The 24,175-nt window shown below is 37.4% G+C and overlaps 1 protein-coding gene across 1 annotated transcript; it reads left to right on the top strand.

The window, feature by feature from the left end:
* Window positions 1-17,849: 17,849 nt before the first annotated feature.
* LOC308639671 (NADH dehydrogenase [ubiquinone] 1 alpha subcomplex assembly factor 4-like) lies at window positions 17,850-18,542 on the top strand. Its single transcript, XM_081277942.1, has one exon. It carries the CDS (start codon window positions 17,881-17,883, stop codon window positions 18,403-18,405), a length of 525 nt encoding a protein of 174 aa, XP_081134068.1. The 5' UTR covers window positions 17,850-17,880; the 3' UTR covers window positions 18,406-18,542.
* The last annotated feature ends 5,633 nt before the right edge of the window (window positions 18,543-24,175 follow it).

The raw sequence follows: 24,175 nt of genomic DNA, 5'->3' as shown, positions 1-24,175 counted from the left end.
AGATTATGCAGCGACCTGATGTCTCAGTTGTTTAGCACTCCCTTTCATTCCTAGATTTAACAATAAATCATATGGTCACTCTGTATCTTACTCATGTGATAAAGTATAATACATTGAAGGAAGACAGACATGCCTCTTGATATAAGAAATAAAGCACAACTTAGATTTATCAAAATATCTAAAGATACTTTGTAGATTCAGTTACCTGCAATGATATCACCCGTGCCTCTTTCACAATTTCAATCTCAGCCATCTTCAAGTGACTTTTGTTGTCCTCATATCAACAAAATTGTCCAGAGCATAACATTAACCATATGAGACATGATTAGGCACCCCAAAACTGGATAAGAATGTGAAGAGCTTGGGTAACCTGCATAGGCAAGTAAGAGAAAGAATGAAATGTAATCCATCATATCAATGTCCTCTACATTTATATTCATAGCCTAGAAAGATTTTAGAGACAGGCTACAGTCGACACAGCTTGCATTGGATATTTAGAAAGTTGATTGCCAAGCAATTTCTGATTTATGCAGGGCTTGATAATTGAGCTATTAGGAAATATTGCCTATGTATTATGCCTTAATATTTTCTCTTTTATAACTTGTTTTTTCAGTTGTAATACTCAACAGGAATAAATAGCTTCTTATTTGTGCTACAGTTTGAGTAATTTCTCTTATTTCAAGTTACAGATAACTGACTAAATTATACAAATCATTATATTTTGGTCTGGGCTACCAGATTATTAGGAATTTTGCAAGTAATTGATCCCAGCTGCTAGTGGATAAGTTTACAAATTTAGGCAGTGCAAACACCCACACACGAATAGTTATCTCATGATCTTCACACACTTTGGAAGTGAAACTCTTATTAAAATATTGTTTTTTTAAGAACTGTTCTTGAATTAGATGAGCTATACTGCCATGGATTATTCATTTCCTTAGTACACTCAGCATGAATACAAATGCCCAGTCCAAAATAGCTTATACTCATCATTGTCTGAATATTTTGTGTACACATTATTAAATATTAAAACATCATTTAAGATTTTCCTTTGTGCATCTTGATAGTTCCATTTCTAGTTTATTTTTATCCAGTAATGCTGTAATTTCTCACTCTTAAATTGACCTTATATACTTTTTTCTTACCAAAATTTAATGTTAATTGATTCAAATATATGATTATATCCTTTTTAAAATTAGTTTTAGTGTGTAGCTTCTACTATCATAGCAGTTTGAAACATTCATTTGTAAAGATTAAATTAAAGACTTTGATTTTTACAAAACAACTTTGTCAGTAAGGGGTCCTGCTAATTGCTTTGACACTGGAATATTCTGTGTAGAATCTCACATTGCAGTGGGGCTGCCAAGCTCATTTTCTTTAAAGATGAACAACATGATTTGCGAAGAAGTGGTTTAGTCTATTTAGAGCGTGAAATCAGTTTTTAAGACTTATATATAATTGGTCTAGGTGTAGTGGTGCATACCTGTAATCCCAGTGAACTGGGAGGCTGAGACAGGAGGACCTCAAGTTTGAGGCTAGCCTTTATCTTTTTGGTACTGGGAATTGAACTTAGGGGTGCTTAACCACTGAACCATATCCCCAGCCCTTTTTAATATTTTATTTAGAGACATGGTCTCACTGACTTGCAAGTGCCTCTCTCTAAATTGCTGAGGCTGGCTTTGAACTCACAATCCTCCTACCTCAGACTCCCAAGTTGCTGGAATTACAGGTATGTACCACCATGCCTAGCTCCAGCCTCAATAACTTATTAAGACTCTGTCTCAAAATAAAAATTAAAAAGTGCTGGAGTTGTAGCTCAGTGGTTGAGCACCCTTTGGCCCAATCCCGGATACTCTAAATAAATAAATAAATAAATAAATAAATAAAAGAACTAGATATAATATATATTTTGTTATAAAAATTGTGATTAATGGAAGAAAAAAAATTAACCAGAGGTCAGCCTCACTGAACTACGTAAAAGAAGCTTGTTGTTTAAAAAAACAAAACAAACTAACAAAAAAAAAAAAAAAAAAACACTCAAACTAAGCTACCACCCTGCATCAGCTCTTCCAGTAATGTGATGCTTGATCAGTTTAAAAAAATACAGTTCAACTTAATTAATTTCAGCTTTCACTGGGGCACACTCTGCTTCATTCTATTAATAGGAACCTTGTAATCCAGGAAATTCCTGTTTTTCAGGTGAATTAAGTCTCATTTGGAGATTTGAATCTCCATTTTAGGCTATGGGTTAACTTGCCTGTCATCTATGAGGATATTAAAATGGTGTTGTTTCATGGTCAGATATGTTTTTTCCTTTCTTAGAAATGGTGACAACAGTGAGGTACAGTGCCACCTCTAGCCTCAGTGACTTGAGAGACTGAAGCAGGAGGATCAGAAGTTCAATGCCAACATTGGCAACTTAGCAAGACCCTCAGCAACTTTGTAAAACACTGTGCCAAAATAAAAAACAGGAATGGCTGGTGATATAATTCAGTGGCAAAGCTCCTGTGGGTTCAATCCCCAATATTTTTTAAAAAATGGTTAATAGGTACCATAAGTGATTCTGATAAGAAATAAATACATATAAGTCATTGGAATAGAATTTTACGGTCAAGAAATACATCCTTGTATTATGGTCAATTGATATCTGACAAGGATGGCATGATAATTCAATGAAGAATAATTCCTTCAATAACTGTTCCTGGGACAATTGGAGTTCCATATTCATCCATATTCAAATTTGAAGTATACCATATATGTAAATATAAAATCTAAATCTATGAAACTCTGAGAAGAAAACATAAAAATGGATATTTGTGAAGTTAGGTTTGGAAAGGGCTTCATATATGTGACATTAAGGACATAAAGTAGCTAAAAACAATCAAAATTGTAGTGTTTGTGCTAGAAAGAATATTATTAAGAATGTTCAAGAAAAGCAACCCACAGTATGAGGAAGAATATTTGCTAATTCCCCTTATCCATAAGGGATACCTCTCAAATGAGCAGTGAATGCCTGGAATGTCAGACATTATTCAACTCTATACATAAACTGTGTTTTTGCCAACTAACAGGCAGGTAGTATATACGGTATGGATATAGTAGACAAAGGGATGAATTTTGCCCTAGGAAGGACAGAGCAGAGGGTAAGAGATTTTCTCATGTTACTCAAGACTGTGTGAAGTTTAAAACTTATGATATTTTTTTTCATTTCTGGAAATTTCCATGTAATATTTTCAAACAATGGATGAATACAAGTAACTGAAAGCATGGAAAATGAAATCATGGATAAAGGCAGACTATTGTACTTGATAGGGAACTGGCTATTAAAATATATAAAAACTTTTATAACTCAATAATTACAACATAACAAAAAGGTATTTAAAAGTGAGTGAAGTTTATAAATAGATATTTCTCTAAAGGAGATAAGTAATATCGCCCATAAAAAAAAGATACTCAAAACCATTATTGGGGAAAGGCAAATCAAAAACACAAAGAAATATTACTTCATATCTACTAAAAGGACATATAGTAACAAATATTACTGAGAATAAGAAAAAATTGGACCTTCACATGGTAGTGGTAGAAATGAAAATGATTCAGCTGCTATGGAATACAGTCTCGCACTTTCTCAAAAAGTTAAACATAGAATTATCATATAATCCAGCAATTCTGCTTTGAATTATATACCCAAGGGAAATGAAAATATGTTCACGCAAAAATTTGTGCAAAATGTTCACAGCACTTGTTTCTAATAGTTAGAAATTGGAAATAACAGAAATGTCCATAAACGGATGGGTAAATGAAGCATCATATACCCCTATAATGTAATATTATTCAATCATAAAAGATAATAAGATATTAATAGGTGTTACAACGAGGATGAATCTTTTTTGTTTTTGTTTTTGTTTTTTTCTACCTTTCCTAACCCCTACTATCCCCCCTCCCCTACCTTCCCCTCCCATCTTCCCTCTCTACCTCCTCTGCTGTTGTTCAATTCTCTCCCCTTTTCCCCCCCTCCGCCTTGCCCCTCATAACCTCTTATAATTTTGTGTATCATTGAAGGTCTCCTACCATTTCCATATGCTTTCCCTTCTCTCTCCCTTTCTCTCCCCCCATTCGTCTTTGTTTACTGTTAGTATTTTCCTCATGCTCTTCCTTCCTGTTCTGTTCTTAGTTGCTCTATTTATATCAAACAAGACATTTGGCATTTGTTTTTTAGGGCTTGGCTAGCTTCACTTAGCATAATCTGCTCTAATCCATCCATTTCCCTGCAAATTCTATGATTTTGTCATTTCTTAGTGCTGCATAATACTCCATTGTGTATAGATGCCACATTTTTTTATCCATTCATCTATTGAAGGGCATCTAGGTTGGTTCCACAGTCTAGCTATTGTGAATTGTGCCACTATAATCATTGATGTGGCAGTATCCCTATAGTGCGCTCTTTTAAGGTCCTCAGGGAATAGTCCAAGAAGGGAGATAGTTGAGTCAAATGGTGGATCCATTCCCAGCTTTCCCAGGAATCTCCATACTGCTTTCCAAATTGGCCTCACCATTTTGCAGCCCCACCAGCAATGTACAAGTGTACCGTTTTCCCCACATCCCCGCCAACACTTATTGTTGTTTGACTTCATAATGGCTGCCAATCTTACTGGAGTGAAATGGTATCTTAGGGTGGTTTTGATTTGCATTTCTCTGATTGCTAGAGATGGTGAGCATTTTTTCATGTACTTGTTGATTGATTGTATGTCCTCCTCTGAGAAGTGTCTGTTCAGGTCCTTGGCCCATTTGTTGATTGGGTTATTTGCTATCTTATTGTTTAATTTTTTGAGTTCTTTGTACATTCTGGATATTAGGGCTCTATCTGAGGTGTGAGGGGTAAAAATTTGTTCCTAAGATGTAGGCTCTCTATTTACCTCTTTTATTGTTTCTCTTGCTGAGAAAAAACTTTTTAGTTTAAGTAAGTCCCATTTGTTTATTCTTGTTATTAACTCTTGGGCTATGGGCGTCCTATTAAGGAATTTGGAGCCCGACCCCACTATATGTACATCGGAGCCAACTTTTTCTTCTATCAGACGCAGAGTCTCTGAATTGATATCTAGCTCCTTGATCCATTTTGAATTAACTTTTGAGGATGGCCAGAGAAAGGGATTCAAAGCACATGGAAATAGTAGGAGACCTTCAATGATACATAGAATTATAAGAGGTTATGAGGGGCAAGGGGGAGGAAAAAAAAAGGGAGAGAATTGAACAACAGCAGGGGAGGTAGAGAGGGAAGATGGGAGGGGAGGGGAGGGGAGGGGGGATAGTAGGAGATAGGAAAGGTAGCAGAATACAACAGTCACTAATATGGCATTATGTAAAAATGTGAATATGTAACAGATGTGATTCTGCAATCTGTATTTGGGGTGAAAATGGGAGTTCAAAACACAATTTGAGTCAAATGTATGAAAGATGATATATCATGAACTATGTAATGCTTTAAATAATCAATAGAAAAATACAATTAAAAAAAAAGAAAAAAAATAAGAATACAACAATTACTAATAGGGCATTATGTAAAATTGTGGATGTGTAACCGACGTGATTCTGCAGTCTGCATTTGGGGTAAAATGGGGGGTTCATAACCCACTTCAATCTAATGTATGAAATATGATATGTCAAGAGCTTTGTAATGTTGTGAACAACCAATAAAAAAATAAATAAAATAATCTCCAGGATTATTTAGCCAAACAAGATGTATACCAAGAAAACAAATTAGTGTGATTCTAATAGACATAGTAGGGTTGTATCTATGTCACCTAGAAAGGACTAATCAGTCAGAATTTATAACTAACTGGCTAACTATATTCATACAGACAATTTACATGTTAGATGGCTGAAATATATATTATATTTGATAGATTTAATTTTTAAAATATTGCTAGTATTCTATTAAAGTCTAAGATATTCATATTGGGCAAGTGAATATATTGATTGTCATACTCCATTTATATTTTCATATGCTAAAAAGAATAAAGAAATGATTGTGTGTTTTCTGTGAAATCCATAAAACATATTTTGTAGCATTTGACCTTGGTTGTTGATTGGTTCCATGAACAGAGAAATATTGCCCAAGTGGGAAAGCTTATGACCCTCCACATGAAAATATTTTTTTCTTGCTACTTTTTCTGAGAGATTACTATGTTCTGACAATGCAAATCATACATTTTTAGTAGTTAAAATAATAACTTTTATGTTTAAATTTGAAGTCACCAAACCTGGGATAGTTATGTCCATTAAAAATTTCTGAAGATTCTAATTCATTTAGGAAAATATTCCAAATACATCTTATACTTTTTAAATGAAAGGTCTGATGCATATTAAAAAGGAATATAAGCATTTCTTCATTGCCAAATTTTAAAAAATAGGACTGATAATTTTTACTGAATTAAACCTTTATAAAAACAAAGCCCTTTAAAATCCTCTATAAAATATTTGTGTACTCTGTTAAACTGTAACTCTGATGAATATCTAAGGACATTAAAAGAAGTGTGGCTGAAAAAAAAAAAAAGAAAGGGATTCAATTTCATTTTGTTGCATATGGATTTCCAATTTTCCCAGCACCATTTGTTGAAGATGCTATCCTTCCTCCATTGCATGTTTTTAGCCCCTTTATCAAATATAAGATAGTTGTAACTTTGTGGATTAGTCTCTGTGTCCTCTATTCTGTACCATTGGTCCACCTGCCTGTTTTGGTACCAGTACCATGCTGTTTTTGTTACTATTGCTTTGTAGTACAGTTTGAACTCTGGTATCGCTATACCTCCAGATTCACATTTCCTTCTTAGAATTGCTTTTGCTATTCTGGGTCTTTTATTTTTCCATATGAATTTCATGATTGCTTTATCTATTTCTACAAGAAATGCCGTTGGGATTTTGATTGGCATTGCATTAAACCTGTAGATAACTTTGGGTAATATCGCCATTTTGATGATGTTCGTTCTGCCTATCCATGAACAGGGTACATTTTTCCATCTTCTGAGATCTTCTTCTATCTCTCTCTTTAGGGTTCTGTAGTTTTCATTGTATAAATCTTTCACCTCTTTTGTTAGGTTGATTCCCAAGTATCTTATTTTCTTTGAGGATATTGTGAATGGAGTGGTTTTCCTTATTTCCATTTCAGAGATTTTGTTGCTGATATACAGGAATGCCTTTGATTTATGCGTGTTGATTTTATAACCTGCCACTTTGCTGAATTCATTTATTAACTCTAGCAGCTTCTTTGTAGACCCTTTTGGGTCTGTTAAGTATATTATCATGTCATCCACAAATAGCGATAATTTAATTTCTTCTTTTCCTATTTTTATGCCTTTAATTTCTTTTGTCTGTCTAATTGCTCTGGCTAGTACTTCGAGAACTAAATTGAATAGAAGTGGTGATAGAGGGCATCCGTGTCTTGTTCCAGATTTTAGAGGGAATGCCTTCAGTTTTTCTCCATTTAGGATGATGCTAGCCTGAGGTTTAGCATATATAGCTTTTACAATGTTGAGGTAAGTTCCTGTTATCCCTAGTTTTTCTAGTGTTTTAAACATAAAGGGATGCTGTACTTTGTCAAATGCTTTTTCTGCATCTATCGAGATGATCATATGGTTCTTGTCTTTACGTCTATTGATGTGGTGAATAGCATTTATTGATTTCCGTATATTGAACCAGCCTTGCATCCCAGGGATGCATCCTACTTGATCATGGTGTACAATTTTTTTGATATGTTTTTGTATTCGATTCGCCAGAATTTTATTGAGAATTTTTGCATCCAAGTTCATTAGAGATATTGGTCTGTAGTTTTATTTCTTTGAAGTGTCTTTGTCTGGGTTTGGGATCAGGGTGATGTTGGCCTCATAGAATGAATTTGGAAGAGCTCCTTCTTTTTCTATTTCTTGAAATAGCTTGAAAAGTATTGGTATTAATTCTTCTTTGAAGGTTTTGTAGAACTCCGCTGTATACCCATCTGGTCCAGGGCTTTTCTTGGTTGGTAGTCTTTTGATGGCTTCTTCTATTTCTTCCTTTGTTATTGGTCTGTTTAAATTGTGTGTGTCTTCCTGTCTCAATCTGGGCAGATCATATGACTTAAGAAATTTATTGATAACTTCACTATCTTCTATTTTATTGGAATATAGGGTTTCAAAATACTTTCTAATTATCTTCTGTATTTCTGTAGTATCTGTTGTGATATTGCCTTTTTCATCCCGTATGTTGGTAATTTGAGTTCTCTCTCTTCTTCTCTTCGTTAGCATGGCTAGGGGCCTGTCAATCTTATTTATTTTTTCAAAGAACCAACTTTTAGTTTTATCAATTTTTTCAGTGGTTTTTTTTTTGTTTCAATTTCATTGATTTCTTCTCTAATTTTAATTATTTCTTATCTTCTACTACATTTGCTGTTGTTTTGCTCTTCATTTTCTAGGTTTTTGAGGTGTAGTGTGAGTTCATTTATTTGTTGCTTTTTTCTTTTTTTGAGGAAAGAACTCCAAGAAATGAATTTCTCTCTTAAAACTGCTTTCATTGTGTCCCATAGATTCCGGTATGTTGTGTCTGTATTATCATTTGTCTCTAAGAATTTTTCATCTCCTCCTTTATGTCTTCTGTAACCCATTGATCATTCAGTAACATATTATTCATTTTCCATGTGATGTAGGATTTTTCCTTCCTTCTTTTATCATTGATTTCCAATTTCATTCCATTGTGATCAGATATGGTGCATGGTATTATCTCCATGCCTTTATACTTACTAAGAGTTGCCTTATGGCATAATATATGGTCTATCTTTGAGTGGGATCCATGTGCTGCTGAGAAGAACGTGTATCCACTTGATGATGGTTGATATATTCTATATATGTCGGTTAAGTCTAGGTTATTGATTGTGCTATTGAATTCAATAGTTTCTTTATTCAGTTTTTGTCTTCAGGATCTGTCTAATGGTGAGAGCGGTGTGTTGAAGTCACCCATAATTATTGTGTTGTGGTCTATTTGACTCTTGAACTTGAGGAGAGTTTGTTTTATGAACGTTGCAGCTCCATTGTTTGGTGCATACAAATTGATAATTGTTATGTCTTGTTGTTGGATGGTTCCTTTTAACAGTATATAGTGTCCTTCTTTATCCTTCTTGATTAACTTAGGTTTAAAGTTGATTTTATTCGATATGAGTATGGCCACTCCTGCTTTCTTCCGAGGGCCATGTGAGTGGTATGATTTTTCCCAACCTTTTACCTTCAGCCTGTGTATGTCTTTTCCTATCATATGAGTCTCCTGAAGGCAGCATATTGTTGGATTTGTTTTTTTGATCCAGGTTACTAGCCTATGTCTCTTGATTTGTGAGTTTAGGCCATTAACATTTAAGGTTACAATTGAGATATGATTTGTACTTCCAGTCATGCTTCTTTATTTATTTATTTTAGTTTGGCTGGTTTTACTTTTTGGTTATTTTCCTCCCCCTTTACTGAGATACCTCCTGCTGTTAGTTTTGGGCACTATTTTTCAATTCCTCTTCTTGTAGTATTTTGCTCAAAATGCTTTGCAGTGCTGGTTTTCTGGCTGCGAATTCTTTTAGCTTTTGTTTATCGTGAAAGATTTTAATTTCATTGTCAAATCTGAAGCTTAATTTTGCTGGATACAGTATTCTTGGTTGGAATCCATTATTTTTCAGCGTTTGAAATACATTGTTCCAGGATCTTCTAGCTTTCAAAGTCTGTGATGAAAAATCAGTCATTAACCTAATTGGTTTACCCCTGAATGTAATCTGCCTCCTTTCTCTCGTAGCTTTTAATATTCTCTCCTTGTTCTGTGTGTTGGCTATCTTCAAAATTATATGTCTTGGAGTTGTTCTATTATGGTTTTGAATGTTTGGGGTCCTGTAGGCTTCCAGGATTTGGCAGTCCATTTCATCTTTCATCTCTGGGAAGTTTTCTAGAATTATTTCATTTAATATGCTGTCCATTCCTTTGGTTTGAGTCTCTGTGCCTTCTTCTATCCCGATGACCCTCAAATTTGTTTTTTTTTATGACATCCCATATCTCTTGAATAGATTGCTCGTGGGATTTAAGCATCTTTTCTGTGTTGACTATATTCTTTTCAAGTTGATAAACCCTGTCTTTATTATCTGATGTTCTGACTTCTACTTGATCAAGTCTGTTTGTAATATTCTCGTTTGAGTTTTTAATTTGGTTTATATTTTCCTGCAACTCTAGGATTATTGTTTGATTTTTTTTAAGATCTCTATCTCCTGGTAGAGCTCATTCTTTGCCATTTGAATTTGTTTGTTTAATTCATTTTCAAAATATACTTTTATTGCTTGGACTTGCTGTCTTATGTCTTCCCTAATATTCCTTTCCATTCAAGTTAGGTATGCCTTGAGTTCTTTCCCTATCCCTGCTTCTGATGTTTCTATGTCCTCCTGTAGAATTAAGTTGTCCTGCATTGTTTGTACTCCTTTTTTCCCTTGTTTTCTCATGTTTTCCACGTTACTTTCCAGCTCTATTTGATTGCCGTGTTTCTGCTCTCTTCTATAGATTTGTTTTGGTTCTGTATTACTCTGTTGTTTTTTCTTTGTGTTGTTAAACTGTTCCTGCTAATGTGGATTCTGCTGGGAAGGAATTCCGACGGCCGAGCTCCAGTGACATCACTACTCTGCTATGACGGGCCCCAGGCTCCTTGCTGGGGTGTCCTGATGGGGCTGTGTGACTGGACTGTCTCTGTTTGGTTTCAGCTCCCCGTCGAGGCAGGTGGGCAGTCTCCAGCCACCCAGTATCTCAGGCAGCGGGCGGGTGATCGGTTGCCGGCGGGGGGGTGGACTCTAGCCGCCCTGTCGCGCGGACAGCAGGCTGGCTGTCGCCGGTGGGCGGGCGATCTCTAGGCACCCAGTCCTGTAGTCGGTAGCCGGTGGGTGGGCGTTCTCCTACCGTCCAGTTACGCAGTCAGTGGGTGAACTGTCACTGGTGGGCCTGCGGTTTCCAGTCGCCCAGTCGTGAGGGCCTGGCCTCTAGTCCCCTGGTTTCTGCTGGTAGTCTTGGTTTCTCCTGCTAGACCAGATTTCCCCTGAGTGATGGCTCTCGGCAGTTCAAACTGTACTCTAGGCCTGCCGTTTGTTGGTTGTGGAGGGTGGCTATTGGGAACCCCGGCACTCTATTGTTTTGTTTCCGTTGTGGGGGATAGAACTGTATCGCTTCCTTCCCCCTCTGAAATCCTGTACTCAGCCCGGGGGTCAGTGCGGGCTCATCTGGCAGGATTCCACAGAATTGCAGTCACTTTTCTCCCTGCTTGCTAATTAATTGCTTCTCTGTGGCGCCCTGCCTTCTGTAGCCGCGGGGGAAGGCCGGGCGAATCAGTCAGCCCGGATCTCCAGGGTCGCACAATTGGCTATTGGGATCCCTGGCACTCTATCGTTTTGTTTTTTTCTGCTTGCCCCTCCCCCAGCGCTGGCTAGACAGGTTTCGTTTTGGCTGCTGATGGGAGGGGGAGTTGAAGGTCAGGTGTCTCTAGTTTTCCCCTAGTCTTTATGCGGGCTCACTCTGATACTCCCTCCCCCGGAAAGCCTAGGAGAGGTTTTATGCGAATTCCCCGATGTGTGGGGGATGGGCTGAGTGACACAGACCTGTTTTATTGTTGCAGTCTGTCGGAGAGTGGCGGTGGATACTTCAGCTCTCCAAGATGGTGGCCACTGATTGCCTTGGTGGAGTTTCCGTTGTGGGGGATGGGATTGGATCGCTTCCTTCCCCATCTGAAATCCCGTACTCAGCCCGGGGGTCAGTGCGGTCTTGGCCGGCGGGGTTCCACCGAATGGCAGCCACTTTCCTCCCTGCTTGCTAATTAATCGCTTCTCTGCGGCGTCCCACCTTCTGTAGCCGCGGGGCAGGCTGCAGGAATCAGTCAGCCCCAAGGATGAATCTTAAAACCTTTATGTTAAGTGAAAGAAATCAGTTACAAATGTGACATAGATTCTATGATTTCATTTATATGAAATGGAGATGGCCAGAATAGGCAAATTTCTCTCTCTCTCTCTCTCTCTCTCTCTCTCTCTCTCACTGGTACTGGGTATTTAACCCAGGGGTATTTAACCACTAAGCCACTTCCTCTCCTGCCTCAGCCTCCCAAGAGCCACTGGGATTACAGGCATGCACCACTGCACCCACCTTAGAATAGGCAAAACTTCACACACGGAATAGATTAGTGGTTTCCAAGACCTGGATTCGGGGTATTGGCAAGTGACTGCTGATGGGTTTGTGGTTTCTTTGGGGAATGATGAAAATGTGACAAGATTGGTTTTGATGGTAATAGTATAATCATCTGAATATAATCAAAACTATGGAATTTAATATTTTAAATGAACTAGTGGTGTGGTATTTGAATTATACCTCAGTAAAACTGTTAAAGAAACAATATTTAAAAAGAAAAAATTAGGGACTGGGGCTGTGGCTGAGCAGTAGCTCACTTGCCTCGCATGTGTGAGGCACTGGGTTCAATTCTCAGGACTGCATATAAATAAATAAAAAATAAAGGTGTATCAACAACTAAAAAAAAATTAAACTGAGTTGTAAGGAGGCTTAAACATGGGAGCAGACATTTCCACTAGGGGTACATTAAGTGATTAGCAAACTAACCCTTTCCCACTAGGCACTAAACAAACTCATATCCTGTATCTGGCATGTATAAAAAGGTTGTAAGGGGCTGGGGATGTGGCTCAAGCGGTAGCGCGCTCGCCTGGCATGCGTGCGGCCCAGGTTCAATCCTCAGCACCACATACAAACAAAGATGTTGTGTCCGCCGAGAACTAAAAAATAAATATTAAAAATTCTCTCATTCTCTCTTACTCACTCACTCTCTCTCTCCTCTCTCACTCTCTCTTTAAAAAAAAAAAAGGTTGTAAGAGTGAAGATTTAATATATAAACAGTTATCATAAGTGTTGACTCTAATGGTTTTTAAACATATGTGCAGATTCTTTGATGTTCCTTCCATTGCTAGGTCAATTTCCTTGAATCTGAGTTGACCTTAATGAGTTGCTTCTAACTTCTATAATATAACAGAAATGACACAGCAGAACCCTCCTGGCCAGAAAAATAGGCCATGATACTTTAATGTGGTTCTCCTTGGCTATTTGCCTTTGAATCACTGAGTCATTATATAGAAATTCTGGGACCAACATGCTATCCTGAAGCTCAGTCCGTGTAGAGTCCATATACAGGTTCTCGGGCTCACAGCCCACCTCCCAGCTTAGGTCCCAAACTGTAACTAAAATCAAATGCTAGTCATGAGAGTGAAGGTACCTCTGGATGACTCCAGTCACTTCTCACCATGTTTCCTAATTTCAACAAAGATTTTCTTCTACCATAGTGTGTTCAAATTCCTCATTCAAAGAAGCAATAAACACAATACAATTGTTTTTATGATACTAGGTTTTAGAGTGGTTTCTGTATAGCAAGAGTAGAATCAAAGTATTGACAAAAGCTATTCCCCAAGTTTGAGACCATACAAATGGAAGAAGCACAAGGTGAATCACTTATAAAGATTGAAAAATATATATATAAAAGAAGGCACTGGCCTTCCATGAATAATTTTGATTTCCATAATGCAATAGGTTCACTAATTTGTACATGTGCTTAATTATCGGGGAGTCCAGCTCAGGCAGGGGGTCTCAGGAGAGGGGTGGTGAGGAGTCGGCGAAAGGCGGCAGAGAAACAACATAGACACAAGAGTGAAGGTGTTGAATCTGATTCTTTACTTGTGAAGTTAATCATATATACTTTTCATTTTGGCAGGCTCACAGAATTTTGTGGTTACAAAACAAAAATCATTATTCAAAGAAACAAAATATTACGTAGCTACAATTAGATAAGAAGAAGGTACCTTGTATCTTGGCTTATGCATAAGCAAGCATTTTTACTTTCAGTTCGCATTTTGCTTTGAGCTGTTTCCGCTTAGATAGCTTTTAATAATATTTAGAAATGTCCCAGACTATTGGCCTGTATTTTGACTATTCTTTCTTTACTTAGTGAGTAGAACAGGCACCGTGGTTATGGCAAGTGGTTAACTTGAAAAGAGAGGCTACTAATTTTAATCAAACAAGAGTAAGAGCATCAAACCATTGTGCACAGGAACATGAACAAATTGCCCAGTACCAAGCACTAATATGTCTTCTTAATATTAATTTTTCTTCTCTAGATTTTAATTTAATTTCTCAAAAACTTCCTTGACTGTTTTTCCTACAGGGGGTTTCTCATTAAACATTAACAATTTACGTTCCACAGCTGAATCATTGCATTTAGAGCAAACAGATTTATTCTTTAGAAGTAGTTGCATTGATTGGGAAAGTCATGTATTTTTCCTTCATACTTAATGGTCATATGAGAAGTCGCAACTAATTAATGGAATACAAAAACAAACCAGCCCATTCCCAGAAACATACTGTGCTCCTCCAGAGGATGGATGGATGCCTTGTGCCATCCACCTCAGTGGGGCCTTGCCTTTGCCTGAGTCAGGGAAGGGGAGCAGCACTTAATCAAGTAGAATAGTAAAAAGGAGAGTTGTCAGGCCCCTAGAAAAAGAGGCAATAGGTCAGCCTGGTTTCCCTATTTTGAATGGCGAGTGAACATGGAGTCAGGCAATTGTACCTGAGCCTTTTCACTGTAATCATTTCTAGGGTGGCTGCAAGTCTATTAGTCAAGGTGACCTTAGGAGTTCTGCAGAACATGTGGTAGGAGCTAAGATATGGGTTTGGAGTGAGTATGAGTGATTGAAGAGTAGACTGGAGATATATAAAGATATATCTCTTACTGAACCTATCCAGGTTACATGCCCAAGATAGGGACTTCAAGCCAATTAATGTAGGCTTAATGGATGAAGCCTATTTCCAAGATTAATGGAAGTAAGTATGTCTGAGTAAAGGCCAATCATAATGCAGAGGTAAATGCAAGACATCAAATAGCAAAGCTAAAACTAGAGAACCAAAATAGAAGGAAACTCACTGGTATAGGGTATCACAGCTCAGAACCAATTATGTAAAGAAATATTGTGGTAAGTATTCAGGAGAGCTGGTACAAATGTAATGAAGAGTTCTGAGCTTGTTTTTCCTAGATGTTTGCAGTCTCGTTACATCAAAAGACCTGAATTAGGTCTGAAAACTTCCTGCTCAGTCCTTAACATTAATCCAAACTGAACCAATAAATTAGGAAGCCAGGGAATTGTGGATGAAAGAATTCCCTAATGATGTGTCCCACACAGAAGGACTACCTTTGAATATTGGCTTCAGGGATATCAATCAGCACTAAGCAATGAAACAGTAAAAAGTAAGAAAAAGGAGATGATTGTAAGTATTGCCAGCTAATTTAAAAAAAAAAAATGTATTCTCCTTTCTTCCTTCTCATGCCAACTCTCTGGGCTTTGAACAGAGTTTGAGATAGAGGTAGGAGATAACCAGCAAACTGATCTTCGAGGATATGCATAATCTGTCAAAGTCCTAGATCAATACTGCATGGGAAAGAAGAGATAAGAAATTCAAATGAAAGTGTCTAAAATGTCATTAAGAGGCTATTAATAATTTCTAATTTCAGGCAGTAATTGCTTATATTACCCTCAGTGAAAATTCTTCAGTTAGAAAATTACATGAATCATTGACTCAATATCATTGAACCTTGGGTACTGGGGTACTGAATATACTGGCTCTGTAGGTTTGTTGGTGATGAGAAACTCCAACTAGTACCTAGACAGATGACCTAGCAAAGTAGGATCTCAGCATTTAACCAATATTATGGATGTTCTTATTCTACCACAGGAAGGAGGACCCAAAACTTATTTTGGATATCTAATGTTTAAACAGAATTCTAGTAAACAAGAGTTGCAAACTTACTGGTTAGAGTCTAAGACTTCTTGAATTTTATTCTGCATGTGCATCTCTTTAAATGTTTACATTGAGAAAGTACCCAACCCCTACTAACACAAATAGTTTGTATGATTCTTAATCTCATTTAAAGTTCTTCAGTGACATTCTTTTCATATCTTAGGAGGAGAAAGATCTGTTTTTTATCCAATTCTTTCCATAATCCTGAAAGAAATCAAAAGCACAATTGCTTTCAAGAAGGGCATAGAGATCTGAAGAAATTATCTTTGAACCACTAGCTAATGTATCTGATAATATCCCATTAACTTTTCTTTTTTTTGGTGGAGGGGAGTATAAGCGATTGAACTCAGAGGCACTCAACCATTAAGCCACACTCCTAGCCCTATTTTGTATTTTATTTAGAAACAGGGTCTCACTGAGTTGCTTAGCAACTTGCTATTGCTGAGGCTGGCTTTGAACTTGAGATCCTCCTGTCTCAGGCTCCTGAACCTGCTGAGATTCAAGCGTGCACTACCGCGTTTAGCCTATTGACTTATTTTTTAGTATAAACTTATTTTGGGGTATCTAGTCATTATGTTTATGAAAGTGTGCATTTACTGGGAAGGATTTGTAATAATGTGTATGTGAGAGGGAGGACTGATGTTTAATTAAAAAAAAAAAAAAGCTCTTCACAACGTTATTCCTTATTGTTAAGATGCTATCAGCCTGATCCCATGATATCAATAGTCCCAATGAGGCTAAACATCTTTGTATTGGGGGCTGGGGATGTGGCTCAGTGGTAGAGCGCTCACCTAACATGTGTAAGGCTCTGGGTTTGAACCTCAGTACCACATAAAGATAAATAATTAAGGTATTGTCCATCTACAACTAAAAAAAAAAAAAATCTTTGTATTGCTTCTATACAGCCAGGCTAGTCACTGTCTTTTGGAACAAGACACTTCCACAAAGGAGACTACTATCTGTTAATGAAAGAGAGGACAGGTGGTAGAATTCAAAGCAAACTAATTGATATCTTGCTTTTCAGGAACTTCAAAGAAGCAAGTCTTTGTAAAGAATCACACTTTGTAAAGAAAGCAAGTTATGGTTCAGTGATCTAAGAAGTAAAAGTTAGATTATGGATAACTTTCATTAACTTTTTAGAACTAGAATTCCTGTTGATTTCTCAAACCATGAAAAACACTGAATTTTACTAAGCACTACATACCAAAGGTTATCTGGCTCTGTGTATGCAGTGACCATTAACTTTTTGGACTGAAACATAGAATAATCACCATGTCAACCTGTGATTCTCTACCCTCTTTTTCAGTATGGCTATCCTGGCTAAGATTACTGAGTGATTCTTTCCTTGCGTCCTCGTTTTCATTTCCATTGTATATTTTCTTCACTAGTCAGTGAGAATAAGGCAATATTATATAGATGCTAGCAGTTTCATAATCATATTGACTCAGCAAATGTATAATACTCATTGCAACAGAGCCTTACAACACACACACACACACACAAACACGTGTGTGTGTGTGTGTGTGTGTGTCCAGATAGATATAGATATATAGATATCTATAGATAATATTGATACTGGTGACTCCCTCACATGTTGAAGTTTGAACATTAGAGAAGCACACCGAGGCAAGCATATAAAGCAGGGTTTATTTAAAAAGGGGTAACATAGACTTCTCCCGCATGGGAGAAGGGGGCCATAGCTGGTATCCTGGTTTCCCAAGGAGGTGTTTTGCCCTTTTAATATGTCCTAGGTACAGGATGGAACAACCCAGGGCCCATTAATTAACAACCTTATAGCTCCCTATAGGGAAGGGCAATTTCTAGGACAGGTTACTTTAGCAACAGGTTGGAGCAGTGGCAGGTTTTTGATAAGGGTGGAGGAATGGCTCTTGGAATTAACACTTTAATCCCTCCATTCTCTAGATCTGATCCTTGCCTATCTGCCTGTCTTAATGTTGCTTCCCCGGTTTTTCCCATGTGCGTTGTGAACCTGAGGGCATCATGTTATGAAGAGATGGGGGCTCAGGTGACCTGCGCGATCAGGAATTTCAACATAGAGAACCGAGCAGAATGGGAAATCAGCAAGCCGAAACCCTCTGCAGCTCCCAGGCACCCTTCCACCAAGAGCCTGCGAGAGCAGATGAGCTACAACCCAGAAGTTAAGGGAGAAATTGCTAGAAAAGATGACAGGCTGCTCTCATTACTAAAAGAAGTGTATGTTGAGTCCACAGATCCCGTATCTTCCCTGTGGGTGAAAACTACTGAAACACAGCAAGAATCAAAGGAATTCAGATTGCCAAAAGGCCACCATTTTGATATGTTGAATATTAAGAACATTCCCAAAGGCAAAATATCCATTGTAGAAGCATTAACACTTCTCAATAATCATAAACTTCATCCAGAAACATGGACTGTTGAGAAAATAACTCAAGAATACCATTTAGAACTGAAAGATGTAAATTCCCTGCTCAAGTATTTTGTTACTTTTGAAGTCAAAATTTTCCCTCCTGAAGACAAGAAAGCAATACAATCAAAATGAAGAAAGTGATGAAATTGATTTTCCCATATGTACTTCCCATTCCCATATCCTTTTTATTTCCTCATTTTTAGTATATAAAATTATATAAACTACTGAGTGTTTAATGTTCCCTGCTTTGAGAGCATACTATTTATTGATCTCCTGACTTTTCAAGATTGGTTATGGATTTGTTTTGTTTTCTTTTAAATTAATTTGGTTTAGGCATAGTTCCTATGTGTATGTCAGCATGGCTAATCAGAACAGTTATAAATTTACTGTAATTGAAGGAGATATTATGTTATTTTAGACATATGATATCAGCTTTTAAATTGGTCTTTTGACCTGAGTCCCACATTTAAAATTCATAAGTCTTACCTTCCAGTTTAAGTGGTTAGTTCATTCTGTCAGGGATATTGAAAGTAAGTTTTTTGACTCCTAGGACCATGACATTTTTTTGTTAGGGAAAGAGAATAGAATAATAATATTTCCCAAATAAAGACAGGCAGGAGGCTGGCTATGAAATCAGTGAAAAATATATTTATATCATTACTTTTGATGAATAAGAATTGGCAAGGATTTTTTTGTTTTGTTTTGAATTGGTTCTAAGTATGGAATGTCTTTTAAATTATAAGAAATAACTAGTAATGTTTATAAAGTATGGAATAATGTCTTTTAAATTATAAGAAATAACTAGTAATGTTTATAAATGTTAGCAATCTGCTTAGAGCGAAATGGATCAGGCCAAAAGCTATCAGAACTATGGGGGGGGGGGAGACTATTGGGGAAAAAAAAACAATTTTTCTCTTGGTTTAATTTAGAAATACAAGAAATTTTTAAACAGTTAAAGAACCAGGGTAAGGGAAATTTGATGATCAAATTATATATGAATATTTAGTTTTAATGCTAGTTGAAAGAAGAAAGAGGGCTGGGGATGTGGCTCAAGCGGTAGCGCGTTCGTCTGGCGTGTGCGTGCGGCCCGGGTTCGATCCTCAGCACCACATACCAACAAAGATGTGTCCGCCGAGAACTAAAAAATAAATATTAAAAAAAAAAGAAGAAAAATAGTAAGTGGAAGCATAAAATATGGTCCTTGGAAGGAAGCTGGGAAACTGCTGCTTCATTAATGTAATAAACTTAAAAGAACAACAAATATCTGTACTAGGATCTTAAGCGAGATTGTGTAACTTTAGCTCAGTTTAATAGATTACCACCTATGAGATCTTGGGTAGATTGTGTAACCTCTTGATATTGAATTTCTACTATAAAATGAGTATAATGCTGCCTTAAATATAATGGTTACTGTGAAGATAAATGAAATAGTAAAGAACTACAAAGGACCAAGCAAATATGAATTTTTTTCCAGTTGAGAACATACCTGAGGAGGATACATGATGTAAGTATTTGTAGTTCATGACAGCCAGACTCAGAATTGAGGTTTTCAAAATCATAGTGTATTTTTTTCCTATTAGACCAAAAATAAATTTATTTCAAAGGAGCAGAAGGTGGGAATTGTGGAAGATGGGTTTGTCAATGTGTTTCCATCGCTGCTTCCCAGAGATTCCCCTGGAAGTGGTATGGAAGATGCTGAGGAATTCAGCATGATGATAGAATGACACATCAGTAGTAATGCTGAAACAGAAAGTGGGCAGAGAGGCAACTTGTAAACTTGTTTTCAAATACTGTGCCATGTGATAAACTATACATATTTTATTTTGTTCGACACAGTAGTTTTCAAGAAAATATGAAAGAATGCTAGCCAATAAAAATTTTTATTTTCAAACTCCTTTTGATCAGTCAAAATTATTTTCTTTTCTGTAAAGATCAATACTTGAATCACTGGTATTGCTATTTCTGAGCCACCTTTTGTGTTCAAAGCTATATTGTGTGATTAGGGCATCTGTAAATATGGCTTCTCATATAGTGTCATGTGATAAAATAAAAGTACTTCCCCAATGTTGAAGAATAACACCAAAGAAGCACGCCGAGGCAAGGTCAGAGTAGAAATTAGAAGTTTATTAAAGGACAGCAGAAAAGACTTCTCCCGGAGGAAGAAGGGGACCCAAGAGGTGGAATCCGTGGAAGTGCAGTTGTCTCCCCTTTTTATAGTTCAGTGGGACACAGGTGGGCCAAACAAGTAATCTGGGCAGGAAGGACTTCATTATCACTTCTTGAGATGGGCTATCTCCAAATCTGATGGGAGCTGTTTCCTGGGTTCCATTAACATTTCTTTGAGGTGGACTTTGGCCTAGGCCTTTTCTGGGACTTCATTAACATTCCATGAGTTGTCCTGCATTTCCCAGAATCATTATCAGCATGGCCTCCATTTTAGATCTCACTGATATTATATTAGACCTGATTTACCTAACTACACTGACTACCTAACTTTAAATCTGGCTTCATTAATTCTGGCTTCAGTATGGTACTATAAAAGGATTTTCTCCTGTCTGAGCCTCCCCGCTTTTGTACTCCCTATCTACCCACACTGACAGACAGACACAGAGAGAGTGTGTGTGTGTGTGGGGGGGGGGGGGTGGCTGCCCTGACAGAATTAAGAGTAAAAAAGTAACAATTGGATCCTAAACCCTTTCTATTCTACCTTTATGTTACATAGATATAGTTGGAAACTATAGAAATAATTTAAGGTTTGTTGTGACTTGATTTCTTAATAGTAAATAATAGTTGAGGCCATGAGATGGACCATTTTATATCACTTATCCTTCCCCCAAACTCTAAAATAATAAATATTATCTCTTTTTTACAGATAAGGAAACTAAGTCTCATAAAAAGTTAGAGTTCTATGGAAATAGCTTTAAACATGATCTAAACAAAGGTACATGGTGTTTCCATTGGGGAAATCACCTTGAAACTAAGATTCATCTTCCATTATAATCAGTTCTTCATATATTTGCTTTCTCATGTTTATATACTTTTAGAAAGAAAATAGCACTTATAAATCCCCCTCCCCTTCCATAGAGGAGTAAGAGATATTAATGTGATATGGAAATTACTTTGATAAATCAACAGAAAATATGTTTTCCTGGGGATGCAGTTTAAGATAGCTGGGATATTATTTTTCAAACTTTAAGTAGTGACTTCTTTTCCTTAAACAAGGTCTCACACAAGTACACACACACACACACACACACACACACAGGTGTGGGGAGGAGATGAAAGAGGCGCTTCCCTGACAGAATTGAGGGTAGAAGAAGCTCTTAATGGCAAACCCTTTCTATCCTAGCACTCATGCCCTGGGGCATCTCTAGAAAAACCCAGAGCAGAAGATAATAAGGTTAGAGTTTATGCATTCTGAATTTCTAAGAGCAAAGGGAAGATATGGCCCAGGGGTGGGGTGGGGTGCCAAACAAAGAAGAAGTGAAAAAATAGCCTTCTCCTTTTCAGTTTTAAAATAGGTTGGAATCTCCTTCAAAAAGCCATTCTTTGCCATTATTTTCTCGTCATTGCTTCCAGGCATATGTAGTTTGGACAGTTCTTTAGCTGCCTGAAAAGTAACTGAATCCCAGCTGGTGGTTACCAGTGTTCAGGTTTCCTCCTGTTAGGGTACTACTCCCAGAAATGTATACTGAGAATTTTGTGCATCACTGTTACTGAAAGCTTAGTCCTTGTCCCCAATGCCAATTCATGTCAATTTAATAATGAGGACACGGTTTTGAGAAAAAGGAAAAAGAAATTGTATTGCTTTGCTTTCAAAGGAGAAACACATGGGACTCCAGTCCCAGAGGCTTGATTCTGCCTATCAGCAGGAAGAGGGGGATTTTAAAGGAGCTATTCAAAGGCTAAATTCCAGGTGTGCTGGACTGGGAGTCCCAGGGAGCCCTGCTGGTGTGTTAATTTGGGAGATATTTACTTCCTATATTCTCTGGCAGGCATCTCCTTCCTGTGGTGTCATTATACTAAAGATGATCTGAGAAACTAATGTGACTCCATTTTAAAAACTAAATAAATAACAGCAGCTTCTACCTCAAGGCTTGTCCTAAGGAAGGGGTCATGACCCTTGTCCTTGGAAAAACCCACAGAGCACTCCTAAGTACATACCCACCCTGCTGAGTTGTTTGTAAATAACGGGAGAGGTCTGTGGCACCAGGTGTCCCTGACTCAGTTAGGCTAGGTGAGGACCCATGGCAACCTAGCAACCTCCAATCAGCATGAGACTGGGAAAATACCTGGGATGCCAGATGACCCTCCAGTCATTTATGGTGGTTGATAACATGTTGGGAAACCATGTAGTTCAGCACATACACCCTCGTGGTCTAAACCAATCAGTTCAAACGAATCCCCCTCTTGTACTAACCAATCAACCCAAGCCAACTTGTTCCCCCCAGTGAATGTGATAATCAATGTTAAGAGTTGTTGTCTGATTTTCCCGTGGTATGGAATGATTTGCTGTGTGATATTGTGACGCATAGAGTATCCCCAAAACCTATAAAATCTCACTGAACAAAGGACCGACCAGGACTCACTCCCTGGGATCACTATGTCGGAAATAGTTGTGAGTCCAGGCTCAAGCTTGCAATAAAGACTCTTGTGTGATTGCATCGGATTCGGCTCCTGGAGGTCTATTGGGGTCCCACTAATCTGGCATAACAAATCCTCTTCTTAAACTGCTTTTCAATTTTTTGGGGGCGGGGGAGGTTCCATTTTCATGAAATTCTTATCCTATCCCTTTACTTTCAATCTTAACTGTGTCCTTAGAGGTAAAGTGAGTTTTTATAAGCAAAATATAGTGACATCGTGTTTTTCTTTTTTTATCCATTCAATCAAGGTAATTGTTGATAGATAAGGCATTATCCCTGTTATTATTTAACTTGTTTCTTGTTTCATTGTAGTTCCTTTCTTTCTTTCCCCTACTTTTACAGTCTCTCTTAAGTCAGGTGAATTACTCTAGTAGTGCATTTTGATTCCTTGTTAATTTTGGTTTGGCTATTACAGATGCGCGCGCACTTGTGTGTGTGTGTGTGTGTGAGTGTGTGTGTGTGTGAAAGAGAGAGAGAGAGAGAGAGAGAGAAAGAGAGAGAGAGAGCGCACTGTGGATCAGACCCAGGGCCATGTATATGCTAAACAAATGCTTTATACCCTTCAGTTGCAATGCAGGCATGATTATAGATTTTTGCTTTGTGGTTACCATGAGGCTGAGAAAAAAAATTCTTTTGATTATAATAAGCTATTTTGAAATGACTACAACTTAACATGATTATAAGAACAGAAACAAATAAACAAAAGAATAAGAAAAAATATATCTGTAAGAAAACTGTTCAGTTGCATTCAATTCCTCTCCACATTTTGATTTGTGTGTGTGTGTGTGTGTGCCAGGGATCGAACTCAGGGACACTCAACCACTGAGACACATCCCCAGCCCTATTTTGTATTTTATTTAGAGATAGGGTCTCCCTGAGTTGCTAAGCACCTCACCATTGCTGAGGATGGCTTTAAACTTGCTATCCTCCTGTCTCAAGCCTCCTGAGCCCCTGGGATTACAGGCATGTGCCACCATGCTTGGCTACATTTTGAATTTTTGATTTTCCATTTTACATTTTTTTATATTGCCTATTGCTTAACATATCAATGTAGTTATGTTATTTTGGTTACTTTTGTGTTTACACAAAATATCTGATTGATATACATTCCATGATTACAATATTATAACATTCTTAATTTGCTTCTATAATTACTCTTACCAGTAAGTTTTATATCTTCCTGTTTTCTTCTTACTTAATAAGGTCTCTTTCTTTAAGTTTGAAACTTTCTTTCATATTCTTTGTAGAAAAGGTCTGGT

This window comes from Spermophilus citellus (assembly GCF_964194105.1).
Source record: "Spermophilus citellus genome assembly, chromosome: X".
Taxonomy (NCBI): domain Eukaryota; kingdom Metazoa; phylum Chordata; class Mammalia; order Rodentia; family Sciuridae; genus Spermophilus; species Spermophilus citellus.
Note: the sequence above shows the minus strand (reverse complement) of the source record. Positions and strands in the feature narration are given on the sequence as shown.

Excerpts from the sequence above, each read along its gene's own strand:
- LOC308639671 (XM_081277942.1), top strand. The coding sequence starts at position 17,881 with ATGGGGGCTCAGGTGACCTGCGCGATCAGGAATTTCAACATAGAGAAC.